General features: G+C 35.8%; 1 protein-coding gene across 3 annotated transcripts in view; it reads left to right on the forward strand.

Moving 5' to 3' along the window:
* The window catches only part of RNF128 (ring finger protein 128), a 117,177-nt gene that overhangs the window by 97,864 nt on the left and 3,487 nt on the right, over nt 1-15,826 (forward strand). For 2 of the 3 annotated variants that reach the window (XM_025431533.3, XM_025431532.3), the window contains exons 3-6: nt 3,070-3,141; nt 6,108-6,190; nt 7,036-7,132; nt 8,177-8,345. In XM_025431533.3, the coding sequence (XP_025287318.1) occupies nt 3,070-3,141; nt 6,108-6,190; nt 7,036-7,132; nt 8,177-8,345 (421 nt within the window). The remainder of the gene's footprint in view (nt 1-3,069; nt 3,142-6,107; nt 6,191-7,035; nt 7,133-8,176; nt 8,346-15,826) is intronic. The other variant, XM_035711985.2, reaches the window with a different exon arrangement.

Raw genomic sequence — 15,826 nt, forward strand, 5'->3', positions numbered from 1 at the left:
TACCAACATATAGTATAACACCCAGTGCTCATCCCATCAAGTGCCCCCCTCAGTGCCCATCACACAGTCACCCCATCTCCCCACCCACATTCCCTTCCACTAACCCTTGTTCGTTTCCCAGAGTTTGGTGTCTCTCATTTTCTGTCACCCTCTCTGATATTTCCCACTCATTTTCTCTCCTTTCCCCTTTAATCCCTTTCACTATTTTTTATATTCCCTGAATGAATGAAACCATATAATGTTTGTCCTTCTCTGATTGACTTACTTCACTCAGCATAATACCCTCCAGTTCTATCTACGTTGAAGCAAATGGTGGGTATTTGTTGTTCCTAATGGCTGAATAATATTCCATTGTGTATATATATATATATATATATATACCACATCTTCTCATTTAAAGTAATTATTGATAGGTGTGTACTTACTGCCATTTTGTTACTTGTTTTCTGGAGTTTTTGGTAGTTTCTTCTCTTCCTTTCTTCTCTTTCTCTTCCTTTGTGTTTTTTTTTAAGATTTTATTTATTCATTCATGAGAGACACACAGAGGAAAAGACATAGGCAGAGGGAGAAGCAGGCTCCCTCCAGGGAGCCCAATGCAGGACTCAATCCCTGGACCAGGGATCACATCGTGAGCTGAAAGGCAGATGCTCAACTGCCTGAACCACCCAGGCATCCCTTCCTTTGTGGTTCAATGGATTTCTTTAGTGTTACGTTTATATTTCTTTCTTATTTTGTGTATTTACTAAAGTTTTTGCCTTGTGGTTACCATGATGCTTACATATAATATGTATGTAATGATTGATTTCAAATTGATAAGAGCTTAAATTTGAACACATTCCAAAACATTTTTGTCCCACCCACATTTTATCTTTAATATCACATTTTATATTGTTCTGTTTTATGCAGCCCTTAAATAATTGACTATAATAATTATTTACTTACTACTTATTAATAATTGTAGTAATTATTATAGTACTATATAGTTTTAGTTAAATTTACTACTAATGGCTATTAATTAATCTTGCACTTTCTTTATAAGTGATTAATCTACTATCTTTACTATATATTTACCTTTACCAGTGCAGTTTTTATTTTTGCAAATTTTCCATTTCTTAGAAGGCTGAATTAATGGTCATGAATGTGTTCAGTTTTTTACTTATCTGGAAAACTCTTTAATCTCCCCTTCAATTCTGAATGATGACATTGCTGGATAGAGAATTCTTGTTTGGAAATTTTTTTTACTTCCAGCACTTAAATATGTCATACCACTCCTGTCTGGCTTGAAAGTTTCTGGTAAAAAAATTTCCTGGTAGACTTACAGGATTTCCCCTGTAAGTAGCAAACTGTTTTTCTCTTGGTGCTCTTAAGATTGTCTGTTTAACTTTTACCATTTGAATTATAGTGTTTCTTGGCGTGGATCTCTTTGGGTTCCTCTTATTTGCAATTCCTTGGGGTTTCTGGACCTTGTTCTTTCATTTGGAACATAGTCCTCTCATTTTGCCTGAAGCTCTGCATTTATTTCTATGTATTAGGTAAATCAGTTCCCTCTGCAAACCTCGAAGGAACAGCCTTGTGTAAGAGATGTCCCATAGAGCTCAGAAGTGCTATGACCTTGGGCCACACCTGCACCAGCCCCTCAAAGGATGACCCCTCTGTGAACTGTGCATTACTGCCTGCTTTGGTGGGGCAATAGCTCTGGGGGTGGGTGAGCCCCCAGTGAGGTGTACCTTCTAGCACCAACAGGCTAGAGAAAGAGTTCGAAATTGTCACTGCCAGTACCAGCATCAACGACTTATAATGAATTATCAAAAATGGCACTTGTCTATGTTTCTGTCCCCTGATAGAGTCCCAACAAGTTTCTGGGCCTCTGGCAGACACTTCATACTGGTATCTTTTACACCGGGCCTGATGGTGATTGAATCAGTACATGAGCCTTTTGAGAGGAGATTCTCTTCTTAAAATTCTGGAACTAATCCTAGTTGGTTTTCAAAGCCAAGCATTTTTGGGGCTTATCTTGCCTATGCAAGATATAGGGGAAGGGGTGCCTGATGTGAAGCACAAAACCCTTGTTTCTTAGGGGAAAGTTACATATTTTTGAGATCCCTCTCCATTGTGGATTGCTGTGTCTGGGGTGGGTTTTGTTTTATTTTATTTTTTTTTGGTAAGACTATGTCTCTGCCTCTGTCACCCATTTTGATGGTGGGTTTTTTTTATCCTTTGTTGTGGAGGCTCTGTTTATCCAGTTTTCAGCTCTTTTTCAGCGGAAATTATTCTATATGTTGTACAACTAATTTGTTGTGTCTGTGGTAGGAGGTGAGTTCAGAATCTTCCTACGCCCCCATCTTGAATCCCCCAACTAAACTTCTGATCCAATTATGCATATTTTAGTCCTTATTTACAAAATGAGCCTTAGGCTTGCATTTTCATATCCAGACTGATGTAAATACATGTTCAGTGAAATAAGAAACGCTTACTACTTTCAGAATCTACCCTCCTTAAAAGGCAGTAGTAGTTATAAACAGCAGTTTTTCTGCACTAATGCAAAATAACACTGTATGGATTGGTATTATCCCCAATTTATAGGTAAATAAATAAGTTCAACAATTTAATTACCTGTCCAGGATTATTTATTTAGTAAGTGGCAAACACAGATTTCAAAACTAGGTCCATTTGAATCCAAATCCTGTGGATTTTCTACCAAACAAGATACAATTCAAAAAAGAAATGAGGAAAGATGCATTTTAAGATTCTCAAAGGTTGAAAATAGGAAAATTGCATGGAAAATTCATAGCATCTGAATCTATTTGGGATAGTAGCTTTGTTATTATAGCCCAAAGGTACTATTTAATATTTAAGGTTGTAGGGAAACATAAGTGAAAAATTTTAGTTAATTTAAAAATTCTGCCTTATAGCAGATAAATGGGACATTCATTATGGTTAAATTAGATCTTTAAAAATTCATATATACATTGACTTGTACCTAATAAATATTTATTAATCCTCTCTAACTTTTTCATCCTATTCCTTTTAAAAATAGTTTTTTTCTAATACCTGCTATTTATATTACAGAGACAATTAAAGGCAGATGCTAAAAAAGCTATTGGAAGGCTTCAACTACGTACACTGAAACAAGGAGACAAGGTGCATTTATGACTTTTAAATGCTGTTTGTTTTAAAGCAATGCTACTAAATTATCATTGGAACTGAATTTTCTTCCAAAGTATGCTTTTCATTAGAATTTATAATTCTTACGACTTTTTTTTATCTATTTGATGCTGGAGGTAGACTGAAAAATGACCATTGGCCCCCATAGATATCTAGGTTTTAATCCCTAGAACCTGTAAATATTACCTTATATGGCAGAAAGGACCTTGCAGATGAAATTAAGTTAAGGATTTTGAGGTGTGGAGATTATCCTGGATTATCCAGGTGGGTCCTAAATATAATCGCATGTGATTGTTGTTAGAAGAAGAAAAAGGGAGATTTGACTGCAGTGCAGTAGAATATGTGGCAATGGAAGTAAGATATTATAATGATGCAAGAAAGGAGCCATGAGCCAAGGAATACAGACAGCCTCCAGAAGCTAGAAAAGGCAAGGAAAAGGGAAAAGCTTCCCTGAAGCTTACAGAAGGAACTGCCAACACATTGACTTTTAGACTTCTGATTTCTAGAACAACAAAAGAATGAATTTGTGTTATTTTAAGCCACTAAGTTATGGTCATTTTTTTACAGCAAAAACAGGAAACTAATGCCTTATTGCAACTTTACTTAAACATCTGTTTGTAGATTTAGGACAGTTAAAAACTACCTTTGGTGTGTAAAGCATGTATCAAAAAAGAGCTACAGAAAATATTGAAATAAAAACTCCCATTTATAATAGCACTAGAACCATGAAATACTTAGGTATAAATCTTGCAAAATATGTACATGATCTGTTTCCTGAAAATTGCAAAACACTAATGAAAGAAATCAAACGAAAACCTAGATAAGTGGAGGGATATGCCATGTTCATGGGTCAGAAGAGTCACTGTTATCAAGATGCCAAATCCCCCCCCAACTAATCCATAGATTCAGTGCAGTTCCAATCAAAATCCTAGTGAGATCTTTTGTATTTATTGACAGGTTGATGCTAAGTTTATATGGAAAATCAAAAGAACTAGAATAACCAAAACAATTTTTATAGTGAAGAACGAATTTGGATGAATCAACTTGCCTAATTTGCAGAATTATTTAAAAAATATAGTAGCCAGTATAGTGTGGTATTGGAGAAAGGCTAGAACTTTAGATCAATGGGACAGAAAAGAGTCCAGAAATAGACCCGCACATATATGATCAATTGATTTTTGACAAAGGCACGCAGGCAATTAAATGAAAAAGGGGTAGTCAATTATTGACTCTCCATATACAATGTTTGGGTATCCTTATGCAAAAAACATGAACCTCAAACAGCACTTCATACTGTCTGTAAAATTTAAGTTAAAATATATCACAGACCTAAATATAAAACCTAGAGCTATGAAATCCTTAGAAGAAACCTTTGGAGAAAAAAAAAATATCATCACAACTTGGGTTAGGCAAAGATTACTTAGATGTGACAACAGAAACAAGCCTACTAAAGAAAACAATAGAAATTTGACTTTGTCAAAATTAAGAATTTTTGTTCTTTAACATGGTTAAGAGAATGAAAAGACAACCCACAGACTGGGAAAAAATATTTGCAAATCACATATCTGATAAGGGATGATATCTAGAATATATAAAGAACTCTCAAAGCTCAGTAGTAAGTAAGTAAACAAACAGCATAGTGAAAAGGGGGCCAAACAGGCATTTACCAAAGAAAATATATGGATGGCAAATAAAAGCAGATAAAAAGATGCTCAACGTCATTAGTCATTAGGGAAATGCAAATTAAAACCACAATGAGATACCACAGCACATTCTAAAATTGCTAAAACTAATACAACTGACAGTACCCAAGAGTTGGCCACATGTGGAACAACTGGAATTGTTATGCATTTGGCTGGTGAGAATGTAATGTATAGCCAGTTTTGAAAGCAATTTGGCAGTTCTTATGAAGTCAAAAATAACACTTTCCAAAGAACCCAGCAATCTCAACTAGATAGTTAACCTACAGGAAAAACTATGTTCACAGAAAAACTTGTACATAATTTTTCATTGCAGCTTTACTCATAATCAGCAAAAATTGTAAAGAACCCAAATGTCCTTCAAATGGTGGATGGATGCACAAACTATGGCACATCCACATCATGGAATAGTATTTAGCAATAAAAAAGGATGTGTTTTGGGCAGAGAGACCCTATTGATACACGTAACATAGATGAGTGTTAAATGTATTATGTTAAGTGAAAGAAGCCAAATTCAAAGGCAATATAATACATAACTCCATTTATATGACATTGGGGAGAAACAAAAAGTATAGGAACTGAAAACAGATCAGTGGTTGCCAGAGGGTGGGGGTGAGAGTAGGGATTAACTACAAAGGGGTATAGAGGAATTTGTTGGGGTAATAGAACTATCCTATATCTTGACTGTGGTGAGGACTGAGTGCATATTTGTTCACACTTGTGAAACTGTATACTAAAAACAGTGAATTTCACTGCTTGTGAATTATACCCTAATTTTTCTTAAATGAGAAAACATAGCTATAGAACTTATACAAACCTCATTTAAAGAAACGCTACCTGCTCCTCTTTGTACTGTTCCTCTTTTGGTTGACTTTATTCTTTTACCTTTTTTAAGTCTAAATTATATTCGAATTTCAGCTGTATAAGAGCATTATCAACTACAGTCACAATGTTTTACATTAGATCCTCAGACCTTATTCATATTATAGCCGAAAGTCTGTACACTTTTACCACCTACTCCCTGTTTCTCCCATCCTCCAGCCTCTGGCAACCACTTTTCTGCTCTGTTTCTATAAGTTTGAACTTTTTTTTTTTTTTAAAGACTTCAGTTAAGTCTAAATAATTTTACGTTGCTTATTGAAAGAATCTATGCAATTTAAGTACATACATATTCTGATCTTGCTCTGTGGTTTAATGTATCTTTTCTTATCCATCAGAGTAATAATAACTATTTGTTCATAGGAGATTGGCCCTGATGGAGATAGTTGTGCTGTGTGTATTGAACTATATAAACCAAATGATTTGGTGCGCATCTTAACCTGCAAGTAAGTTTGATTTTATTTTATACCATTAATAAGAATATCTGGCTTATTGCAATGATTGTATTGAGGGAAACTATATTGAATGTTTCCAAATTGATGTAAAGAAAGGGTTTATTTTCATTTAAATACAGTTGAATGCTTTGGCATAAGGCTAATTATATAAAGTTTCTAAAATCTGGTACAATTTGGAAACTAGTTCCATATAAAACTGAGAACCTAGTCAGCACCATAGTTTAAATATATATTTTTTACTGGATTAATTAATTTAAAATCATTTTAACAGTCCTATTGAGTGAAAAAAAAATCAACTCAATGGGCACCTATTTGGAAGTCTTCATTCTTTAGTTTTATATTATCCCTCTCCTGGAAGTTCTTAATGCTCTTTAACAATTAAATAGTGATGTTCTTAGAACTTACCACGTGGCCTAAATTATCAGTATTATCTTGTACTTTGTACTTTGGTGTACTATATTATTGAGAATGACTAACTGTGCTATTTTTATAGTTAGGGAATGACAAGATAATAGAGATCTGAAATACCGAACAAAGTCTTAGGTCAGGTAACATCTTAGCCATTTTTGAAGCAATAAGTGTTGAAAATAGTTTTTTTTTTTTTTGAAGCTAAGGTAATGAGGTTTTTATATTTAAAAATGCTATATTATGAAATTTCCAGATCTTGTTTCTGTGGCTCCTTCATAGTGTTTATGCTGTAATAGTGTGTTTAAAAGAAAAAAGACATCTGTTAAAAAACTAAATAAAAATATAGAATAACCTGTTAGTATATTAGGTCAAGTGTTGTTGCTATTTCACAACTGATAACCAAGTTATGTGCTTTTTTTTTTCATTAGCCATATTTTCCATAAGACATGTGTTGACCCATGGCTGTTAGAACACAGGACTTGCCCCATGTGCAAATGTGACATACTCAAAGCTTTGGGAATTGAGGTAAACATTGCTAAACCATTTATATGAAGGAACAAGTTATTTATGTACTTGGGCCTTCAGGAAAATAGCATCCTTAATTTTTAGCTATGTAATATGCTAGACTTGTGACTTATATCAAAAATTGGACCTATTTATATCATAATGACAGTAAGGTGCCATGTTGGATCACACCTCCATTTTCCTCCTTCTTTCCTTTTATTATTTGGTCAGTAACAACCATATAAATTACCAACTGATTTCTGATACCCCTTGCATTTTTGCTCTTACTATTGCACAGCAATCAAACTTGTAGTTAGATGAGCATCTGTATTTTGAATCAGTATAATAAATATTAAATTATATTTGGTAAATGATGTAAAACTTAACCTATTTTACATCACACCAACAACAGAAAGTCAAGCTCAACAAAATCTTCCTGATTTCAGGAGATACATAGATGATACTGATTCTCAAATACGCTAGGAGACCGCATAGGATGTAGTTCTTGTTAAATGTTTTGTTTCTTAATAATTTTAGACTTACAGAAAAATGGCAAACACAATATAGAGAGTTCCCACATAGTTTTTTTTACTATTGTTAACATTTTGCATTGCTGTGGTATGTTTGTCAAAAGAAAGAAACTGACATTGGGTTGTTACTATTAACTAAGTTTCAGACTTTATTTGAATTTTGCCAGCAACTGCCTTTTGAAAACTTCTGGAGGTGAACTTGAATCAGAGTGAATGTTTTTGGGGTTTTTTGTTTATTTTGAGTGCCTACCCTGTAGCAGGCATTCTATTATGAAGTGCTGGGATCACCCAGATGAACATCAGATGTGAAGGCAATCTGCCTGTAACATCTTTCACCACATCTTGGAACTAGTTACTCCCAATTGCGCTGGCTGGGACCAGCAAGAGATTTTTGTGATCATCAGAAGAAATGATAGGTTTAAAAGATTAAGAAGCATAGCTCTAATAAGTTACCTATGAAGATACTTTGTAATGATATGTCAGGGAAAAACATGTACTCTGAGAATCTTTTAATTTGTTCAAATGCTTTCCCAAGGTGGATGTTGAAGATGGATCAGTGTCTTTACAAGTCCCTGTTTCCAATGAGACATCAAATAGTGCCTCTTCTCATGAAGAGGATAATCGCAGTGAGACCGCATCATCTGGATATGCTTCTGTTCAGGGAGCAGATGAACCACCTTTGGAAGAACATGTGCAATCAGCAAGTAAGCATCACAATGAGGGGCAGTGAGTCCCCACAAATGATCCATTGTAGATCATATGCCCGGCAGAGTACTCCTGCTTTTTGTTGTTTGTTCCTTTCATTCATTAAACACATTCCATCACCCTTGTTCGTTTCCCAGAGTTAGGAGTCTCTCATGTTCTGTCTCCCTTTCTGATATTTCACACTCATTTTTTTCTCCTTTCCCCTTTACTCCCTTTCACTATTTTTTATATTCCCCAAATGAATGAGACCATATAATGTTTGTCCTTCTCCAATTGACTTATTTCACTCAGCACAATACCCTCCAGTTCCATATACATTGAAGCAAATGGTGGGTATTTGTCGTTTCTAATGGCTGAGTAATATTCCATTGTATACATAGACGACATCTTCTTTATCCATTCATCTTTCGATGGACACCAAGGCTCCTTCCACAGTTTGGCTATTGTGGACATTGCTGCTATGAACATTGGGGTGCAGGTGTCCCGGCATTTCACTGCATCTGTATCTTTGGGGTAAATCCCCAGCAGTGCAATTGCTGGGTCATAGGGCAAATCTATTTTTAACTCTTTGAGGAACCTCCACACAGTTTTCCGGAGTGGCTGCACCAGTTCCCATTCCCACCAGCAGTGCCAGAGGGTTCCCCTTTCCACATCCTCTCCAACATTTGTGGTTTCCTGCCTTGTTAATTTTCCACATTCTCACTGGTGTGAGGCGGTATCTCATTGTGGTTTTGATTTGCATTTCCCTGATGGCAACTGATGCAGAGCATTTTCTCATGTGCTTGTTGGCCATGTCTATGTCTTCCTCTGTGAGATTTCTGTTCACGTCTTTTGCCCATTTCATGATTGGATTGTTTGTTTCTTTGGTATTGAGTTTAATAAGTTCTTTATAGATCTGGGATACTAGTCCTTTATCTGATAGGTCATTTGCAAATATCTTCTCCCATTCTGTAGGTTGTCTTTTAGTTTTGTTGACTGTATCCTTTGGTGTACAAAAGCTTCTTATCTTGATGAAGTCCCAATAGTTCATTTTTGCTTTTGTTTCTTTTGCCTTCGTGGATGTATCTTGCAAGAAGTTACTGTGGCCGAGTTCAAAAAGGGTGTTGCCTGTGTTCTCCTCTAGGATTTTGATGGAATCTTGTCTCACATTTAGATCTTTTATCCATTTTGAGGTTATCTTTGTGTGTGGTGCAAGAGAGTGGTCTATTTTCATTCTTCTGCATGTGGATGTCCAATTTTCCCAGCACCATTTATTGAAGAGACTGTCTTTTTTCCAGTGGATAGTCTTTCCTCCTTTGTTGAATATTAGTTGACCATGAAGTTGAGGGTCCACTTCTGGATTCTCTGTTCTGTTCCATTGATCTATGTGTCTGTTTTTGTGCCAGTACCACACTGTCTTGATCACAGCTTTGTAGTACAACCTGAAATCTGGCATTGTGATGCCCCCAGATATGGTTTTCTTTTTTAAAATTCCCCTGGCTATTCGGGGTCTTTTCTGATTCCACACAAATCTTAAAATAATTTGTTCTAACTCTCTGAAGAAAGTCCATGGTATTTTGATAGGGATTGCATTAAACGTGTAAATTGCCCTGGGTAACATTGACATTTTCACAATATTAATTCTTCCAATCCATGAGCATGGAATATTTTTCCATCTCTTTGTGTCTTCCTCAATTTCTTTCAGAAGTGTTCTGTAGTTTTTAGGGTATAGATCCTTTACCTGTTTGGTTAGGTTTATTCCTAGGTATCTTATGCTTTTGGGTGCAATTGTAAATGGATTGGGTGTTGGGCACTGAGGGGGGCACTTGATGGGATGAGCACTGGGTGTTATGGTATATGTTGGCAAATTGAACTCCTATTAAAAAATATGTAAAAAAATAATAAAGTTACCTGAATTCACACACACACACACACACACACACACACATTCCAGATTTTTTGTAGTAACAAAGATGTAGTGCAGGACACATCCCTGCCTTAACTTAATATGCACATATTCAGGTGTATCTGAAACAGATGAAATGCATCAGGAGTGGGGGTTATTCACAAAATAAAAAGGTTTTTTATGGGATAGCTTCTCTGTGATGCATTTAAGTATTGGTTATTAGCTTATAGAGGCTGAGGAGAAACTTTAGAAGCCATTGTTTATTATAGAGCAATCAAAAACTAAGATAAAGGAGTCCCGAAGTGATTTTATACACAACTTCTTAGGAACCCATCTTTTGCACAGATCAGAAACTGTGTAAGAATATGTGCTGCTACCTGTTGATTATTTACCATGAAATGAACAAACTATGGAAACAAAATTGAATATATTATTTTCAAACTTCATGTGAGTCAGTATTGTAACTTAGTAAGTCATACCAGTGGAAAACTTTCAGGGAGTTCAGTTCCTTTTTTCCTCAGAGAAAACCTGCATACAAAACTTAGTTTCCTTTTCTTTGACTTTGACCTTTTTCATGGTTTTTGTTGATTTGATGGTTTTCTCTCAATCCTTATTTTGAAATAACCTAATCCTGGCATAGAAGTAGAAGAAAACTAAATGTTAAGATGACTTGTGGGAAGGGCACCTGGGTAGTTCACTTGGTTGGGCATTTTCCTTCAGCTCAGGTCATGATCCCGGGGTCCTGGGATCGAGCCTGGAGTCAGGCCTCCTGCTCAGCAGGGAGTCTGCCTCTCCCTTTGCCCCTCACCCAACTTGTTCTCTCTCAACTAAATAAATGAAATCTTTTTTAAAAAATATGACTTGTGAGAGTTTCAGCTTTCTATTGACATAAACCTTTATCCTCAGTAGGCTTATCAGTGCCATACACATCATTCCTGAAAATGTCACAAGGAGTTCTATCATTGCAAATGTACACTTTGTATTTCTTGTAATCTAATCTTCAGACATTTCCTGGAGTACAAAGTAGTCATAAGAATATTTAATAATCTGTGGGTTATTCTGCATACAATAGAGAATCATTGTCTATTTGCCCTAGGTGATTTTTTTGTTTGTTTGTTTCCGTAACTGTGTGGTGATAGAATTCAGTGATGACAAAGGATAAAGTGTACAGGACAATTCAGTTTATTGCTAGCTTATTAAAAAAAAGTTCTAATCTACTTTTTTGTGTGTTCTGTTGTTATTGTGAGGCATGGTAGTAAGCAGAACAGTTTTTGCAGAGAATTTGACAAGCAAATGAAATGATGATCCAAATTCCTTGCTCTGTATTGAATGGATGAATGATAGTAACACCCATTTAGGTGCCTCACACGAGAAACTAGGGAGATCCCTAGATTCTTCCCTCTCTTTCTTACTAATTAAGCATCTCTTTTCTTTAATCCATCCCTTAATTCTCAACCTTAATTCCACAGTCATGGTTTGAACCACTATTTTCTTTCTGCTCATTCCTTCCACTTTTCTTCGCCCAAGAAGTTGAAGAAGCCTGGTTTAATTCCTGTTTCTCCTTTAAAACTTAACCTCCTTTGGGATCCCTGGGTGGCGCAGCGGTTTGGCGACTGCCTTTGGCCCAGGGCGCGATCCTGGAGACCCGGGATCGAATCCCACGTCGGGCTCCCGGTGCATGGAGCCTGCTTCTCCCTCTGACTATGTCTCTGCCTCTCCTCTTTGACTATCATAAATAAATTTTAAAAAAATAAAAAAAAACTTAACCTCCTTTGAAAAGACTCCCTTGGCTAACATTCCTTTGGATAGGAATAGTGTCTTATTACTCACTATTGTATACCCAGCACCTAGAACAGTGTGCCACATAGTAGATGCTCAAATAAATGTTGAATCAATGACCATGTAGAGTAGATTTAATTTTATCTATGATTATGTATTAAGAGTTTGAGTGTCTTGGCTATTAGCTATTGATTATTGCAGTGGTAGTTGATTTAAATAACTTTGTGAACATATAGTTGATTAGTTCATGTCGGCTTGTCCCATCATTACAGTAAGTTGTGTTAGAGCACTGGTTTTAAAACTTACACATGCATCAAATCACCTGGAGAGCTTGTTAAAATGAATGGGCTGCCAACAGTTTTTGACTCAGTAGGTTTGGAGTCAGGCCAGAGATTTTTTGTCTCTAGTAAGTTCCTAGGTGGTACCGTTGCTGCTGGTCCTGGGACTACATTTTGAGAACCACTAAATAAGAGCCATAGTTCTTAACACTAGTTGCACATTAAAATCACTCAGAGAAATTTTAAACATTGCTGATGCCTGGACTCTACCCCAGAATGGTTAGAATCACAATCCATGAGGAGTGGGGCCCAAGCATAGGTATTTTTTTTATTTTAATTTTGATATAATTTCAGGCTGACTAAAAATCTCAAAAACAGAATAATGCCCATATACCCTTCACTCGACTTCTCTAAATGTTAACATCTTATATAACCATATATAATTATTAACACCAGGAAATTAACTGATAAAATGTTATTAACCAAATGACAGATCTTACTCAAATTTCACCAGTTGACCCACTAGGGTCCTTTTTCTATTCCAGGATCCCACATTGTATTTCCCTTTTACTCTTTTTTTTCCAAATTTATTGAGATATATTTGACATAAAATTGTGTAAATGTAAGTTGTACAACATGATTTAATACACCTATATATTGCAAAATGATTAGCACAGTAAGGTTAGTTAATAAATTCACCACCTAATTACAAATTTTTGTTGTGTATGTGTGAGAATGTTTAAGATCTACTCTTAGCAACTTTCAAGTATATCCAAAATTCCACTACTGAGTATTTACCCAACGAAAATGAAAACAGTAATTTAAAAAGATATATGCACCGTTATATTTATTGCAACATTATTTACAGTAGCCAAGATGTGGAAGCAATCTAAGTGTCCATCAATAGACAAAAGGATAAGGAAGATTTGATATATATAATCCAATGGAATATCACAAAGCCATAAAAAGGATGAGATCATGCCATTTGTAACAACATGGATGGACCTAGAGGGTATCATGCTAAGTGAAATCAGTCAGACTGAGAAAAACTAATAACATAATATTTCATTCATGTGGAATCTAAAAAAACAAAAAACAAACAAAAAGCATAATTAGGACTATAAATATAGAAAACAAAGTGATGGTTGCCAGAGGGAAGGGAGATGGATAAAATGGGTGAAGGAGAGTGGGAGGTGCAGGCTTCCAGTTATGGAATGAATAAGTCATGGGAATAAAAGGCACAGCATAAGGAATATAGTCAATGATATTGTAATAACATTATACCATTATACGGTGACAGATGGTTGCCACACTTAAGTATAGTATAATGTATAAACTTTAAGAAGTCTGTAATACAGTATTGTTAGCTGTAGTCACCATGCTGTACATTAGATACCCAGAACTTACTCATCTAATAACTGAGAGTGTGCCCTTTGATCAACATTTCCCCGTCCGCTCTCTCCTAGCCCCTGGCAACCGCAATTCTATTCTCTTTCTGAGTTTGGCCTTTTCTTTTTAAGACTCCACAGATAAGTGAGATCATGCAGTATTTGTCTTTTTTCTCTCTTGTGTCATTTAGCACAAAAATCTACCCATGTTGTTGCAAAATGGCAGGATTTCCTTCTTTCTCGTTGATGAATAATATTCCTGTGTGTCTATGACATTTTCTTTACCCATTCATCTGTCAACGGATATTTAGGATGTTTCCATATCTTGGCTATTGTGAATAATGCTACAGTAAACATGAGAGTGCAGATATCTCTTCAAGATAGTGATTTCATTTCCTTTGCATTTATATCCCAAACTGAAATTGCTGGGTCATGTGGTACTTGTACTTTTGATTTTTTTTTTTTTTAGGAACCTCCATACTGTCATTTATAGTGGCTATGCCCATTTATATTCCCACCAACAGTGCACTGGGGATCCTTTTTCTCCACGTCCTTGCCAACACTTACCTCTTGTCTTTTTGATAAGTAGCTATTCTAACAAGTGTAAGGTGATTGTGTTGTGTTTTTATTTGCATTTCTCTGATGATTAGTGATATTGATCATCTTTTCGTGTACCTGTTGGCCATGCGTATGTATTCTTTGAAAATATATCTAGGGACACCTGGGTGGCTCAGTGGTTGAGAGTCTGCTTTCAGCTCAGGGCATGATCCCGGGCTACTGGGATCGAGTTCGGCATTGGGTTCCCCATAGGGAAACTGCTTCTCCCTCTGCCTATGTCTCTTCCTCTCTCTCTATGTCTCTCATGAATAAATAAAATCTTTAAAAAGAAGAAAATATATCTATTTAGTTCCTCTATTTTTAATTGGATTTTTTGTCTTTTTGCTGCTGAGTTGTATGAGTTTCATATTTTGGATATTAATCTTTTATCTGATAAGCAAATATTGTCTCCCATTATGTAGGTTGCCTCTTCATTCTGTTGATTGTTTCTTTTGCTGTGCAAAACTTTTCAGTTTGATGTAGTCCCACTTGTTGATTCGTGCTTTGGTGTCCTATACAAAAAATCATTGCCTAGACCAATGTCAGAGAGCCTTTCTCCTATGTTTTTTTCTAGGAATTTTATGTTTTCAGGTCTTGTTTGAGTCCTTCGTCCATTTAGAGTTCATTTCTGTGACTGGTGTAAGATAGGGGTCCATTTTCATTCTACCATATGTGAATATCCAGTTTACCCAACCCCACTTATTGAAAAGACTGTCTTTTCCCCATTGGGTGTTTTCTTGGCTCCCTTGTCAAGTATTAGGTGACTACATGTACATGGGTTTATTTTTGGGCGCTAAATTATGTGTCTATTTTTATGCCAGTATACTAGTTTTGGTTACTATAGCTTTGTAATATATTTTGAAATAAGGAAGTATGATAGCTCCAACTTTGTTCTTCTTTCACAGGATTGCTTTGGCTACCCAGGGTCTTTGCAGTTCCATATAAATTTTAGGATTTTTCTTTCTGTGAAAAATGCCATTGGAATTTTGATAGGGAATGCATTGAATCTATAGATGGCTTTGGGGTATATGAACACTTAAACAGTATTCTAATTCATCAACATAGAATATATTTCCATTTGTTTGTATTCAGTATCTTTCATCAGTGTCTTATAGTTTTACCTCCTTGGTTAAATTTATTCATACATATTTTATTGTTTTTTTAAAAGATTTTATTTATTTATTCATGAGGGATACAGAGAGAGGCAGAGGGAGAAGCAGGCTCCTCACAGGAAGCCCGATTCGGAACTCGATCCCGGACCCTGGGATCACGCCCTGAGCCAAAGACAGACGCTCAACCCCTGAGCCACCCAGGCGTCCCATACTTTATTGTTTTGATGCTATTATAACTGGAATCATTTTCTTTTTTTCTCTTTCAAATATTTCATTGTTAGTATATAGAAATGTGACTTGTTTTTGTATGTTGATTTTGTATCCTGCAACTCTACTGAATTCATGTATTCTAACAGTCTTTTGGTGGAGTCTTAATCATTTTCTTGACATATGGTCATGTCATGTAGAAATAATTTCACTTCTTTCTGATTTTGATGCCTT

Source organism: Canis lupus, chromosome X (genome assembly GCF_003254725.2).
Source record: "Canis lupus dingo isolate Sandy chromosome X, ASM325472v2, whole genome shotgun sequence".
Classification (NCBI taxonomy): domain Eukaryota; kingdom Metazoa; phylum Chordata; class Mammalia; order Carnivora; family Canidae; genus Canis; species Canis lupus.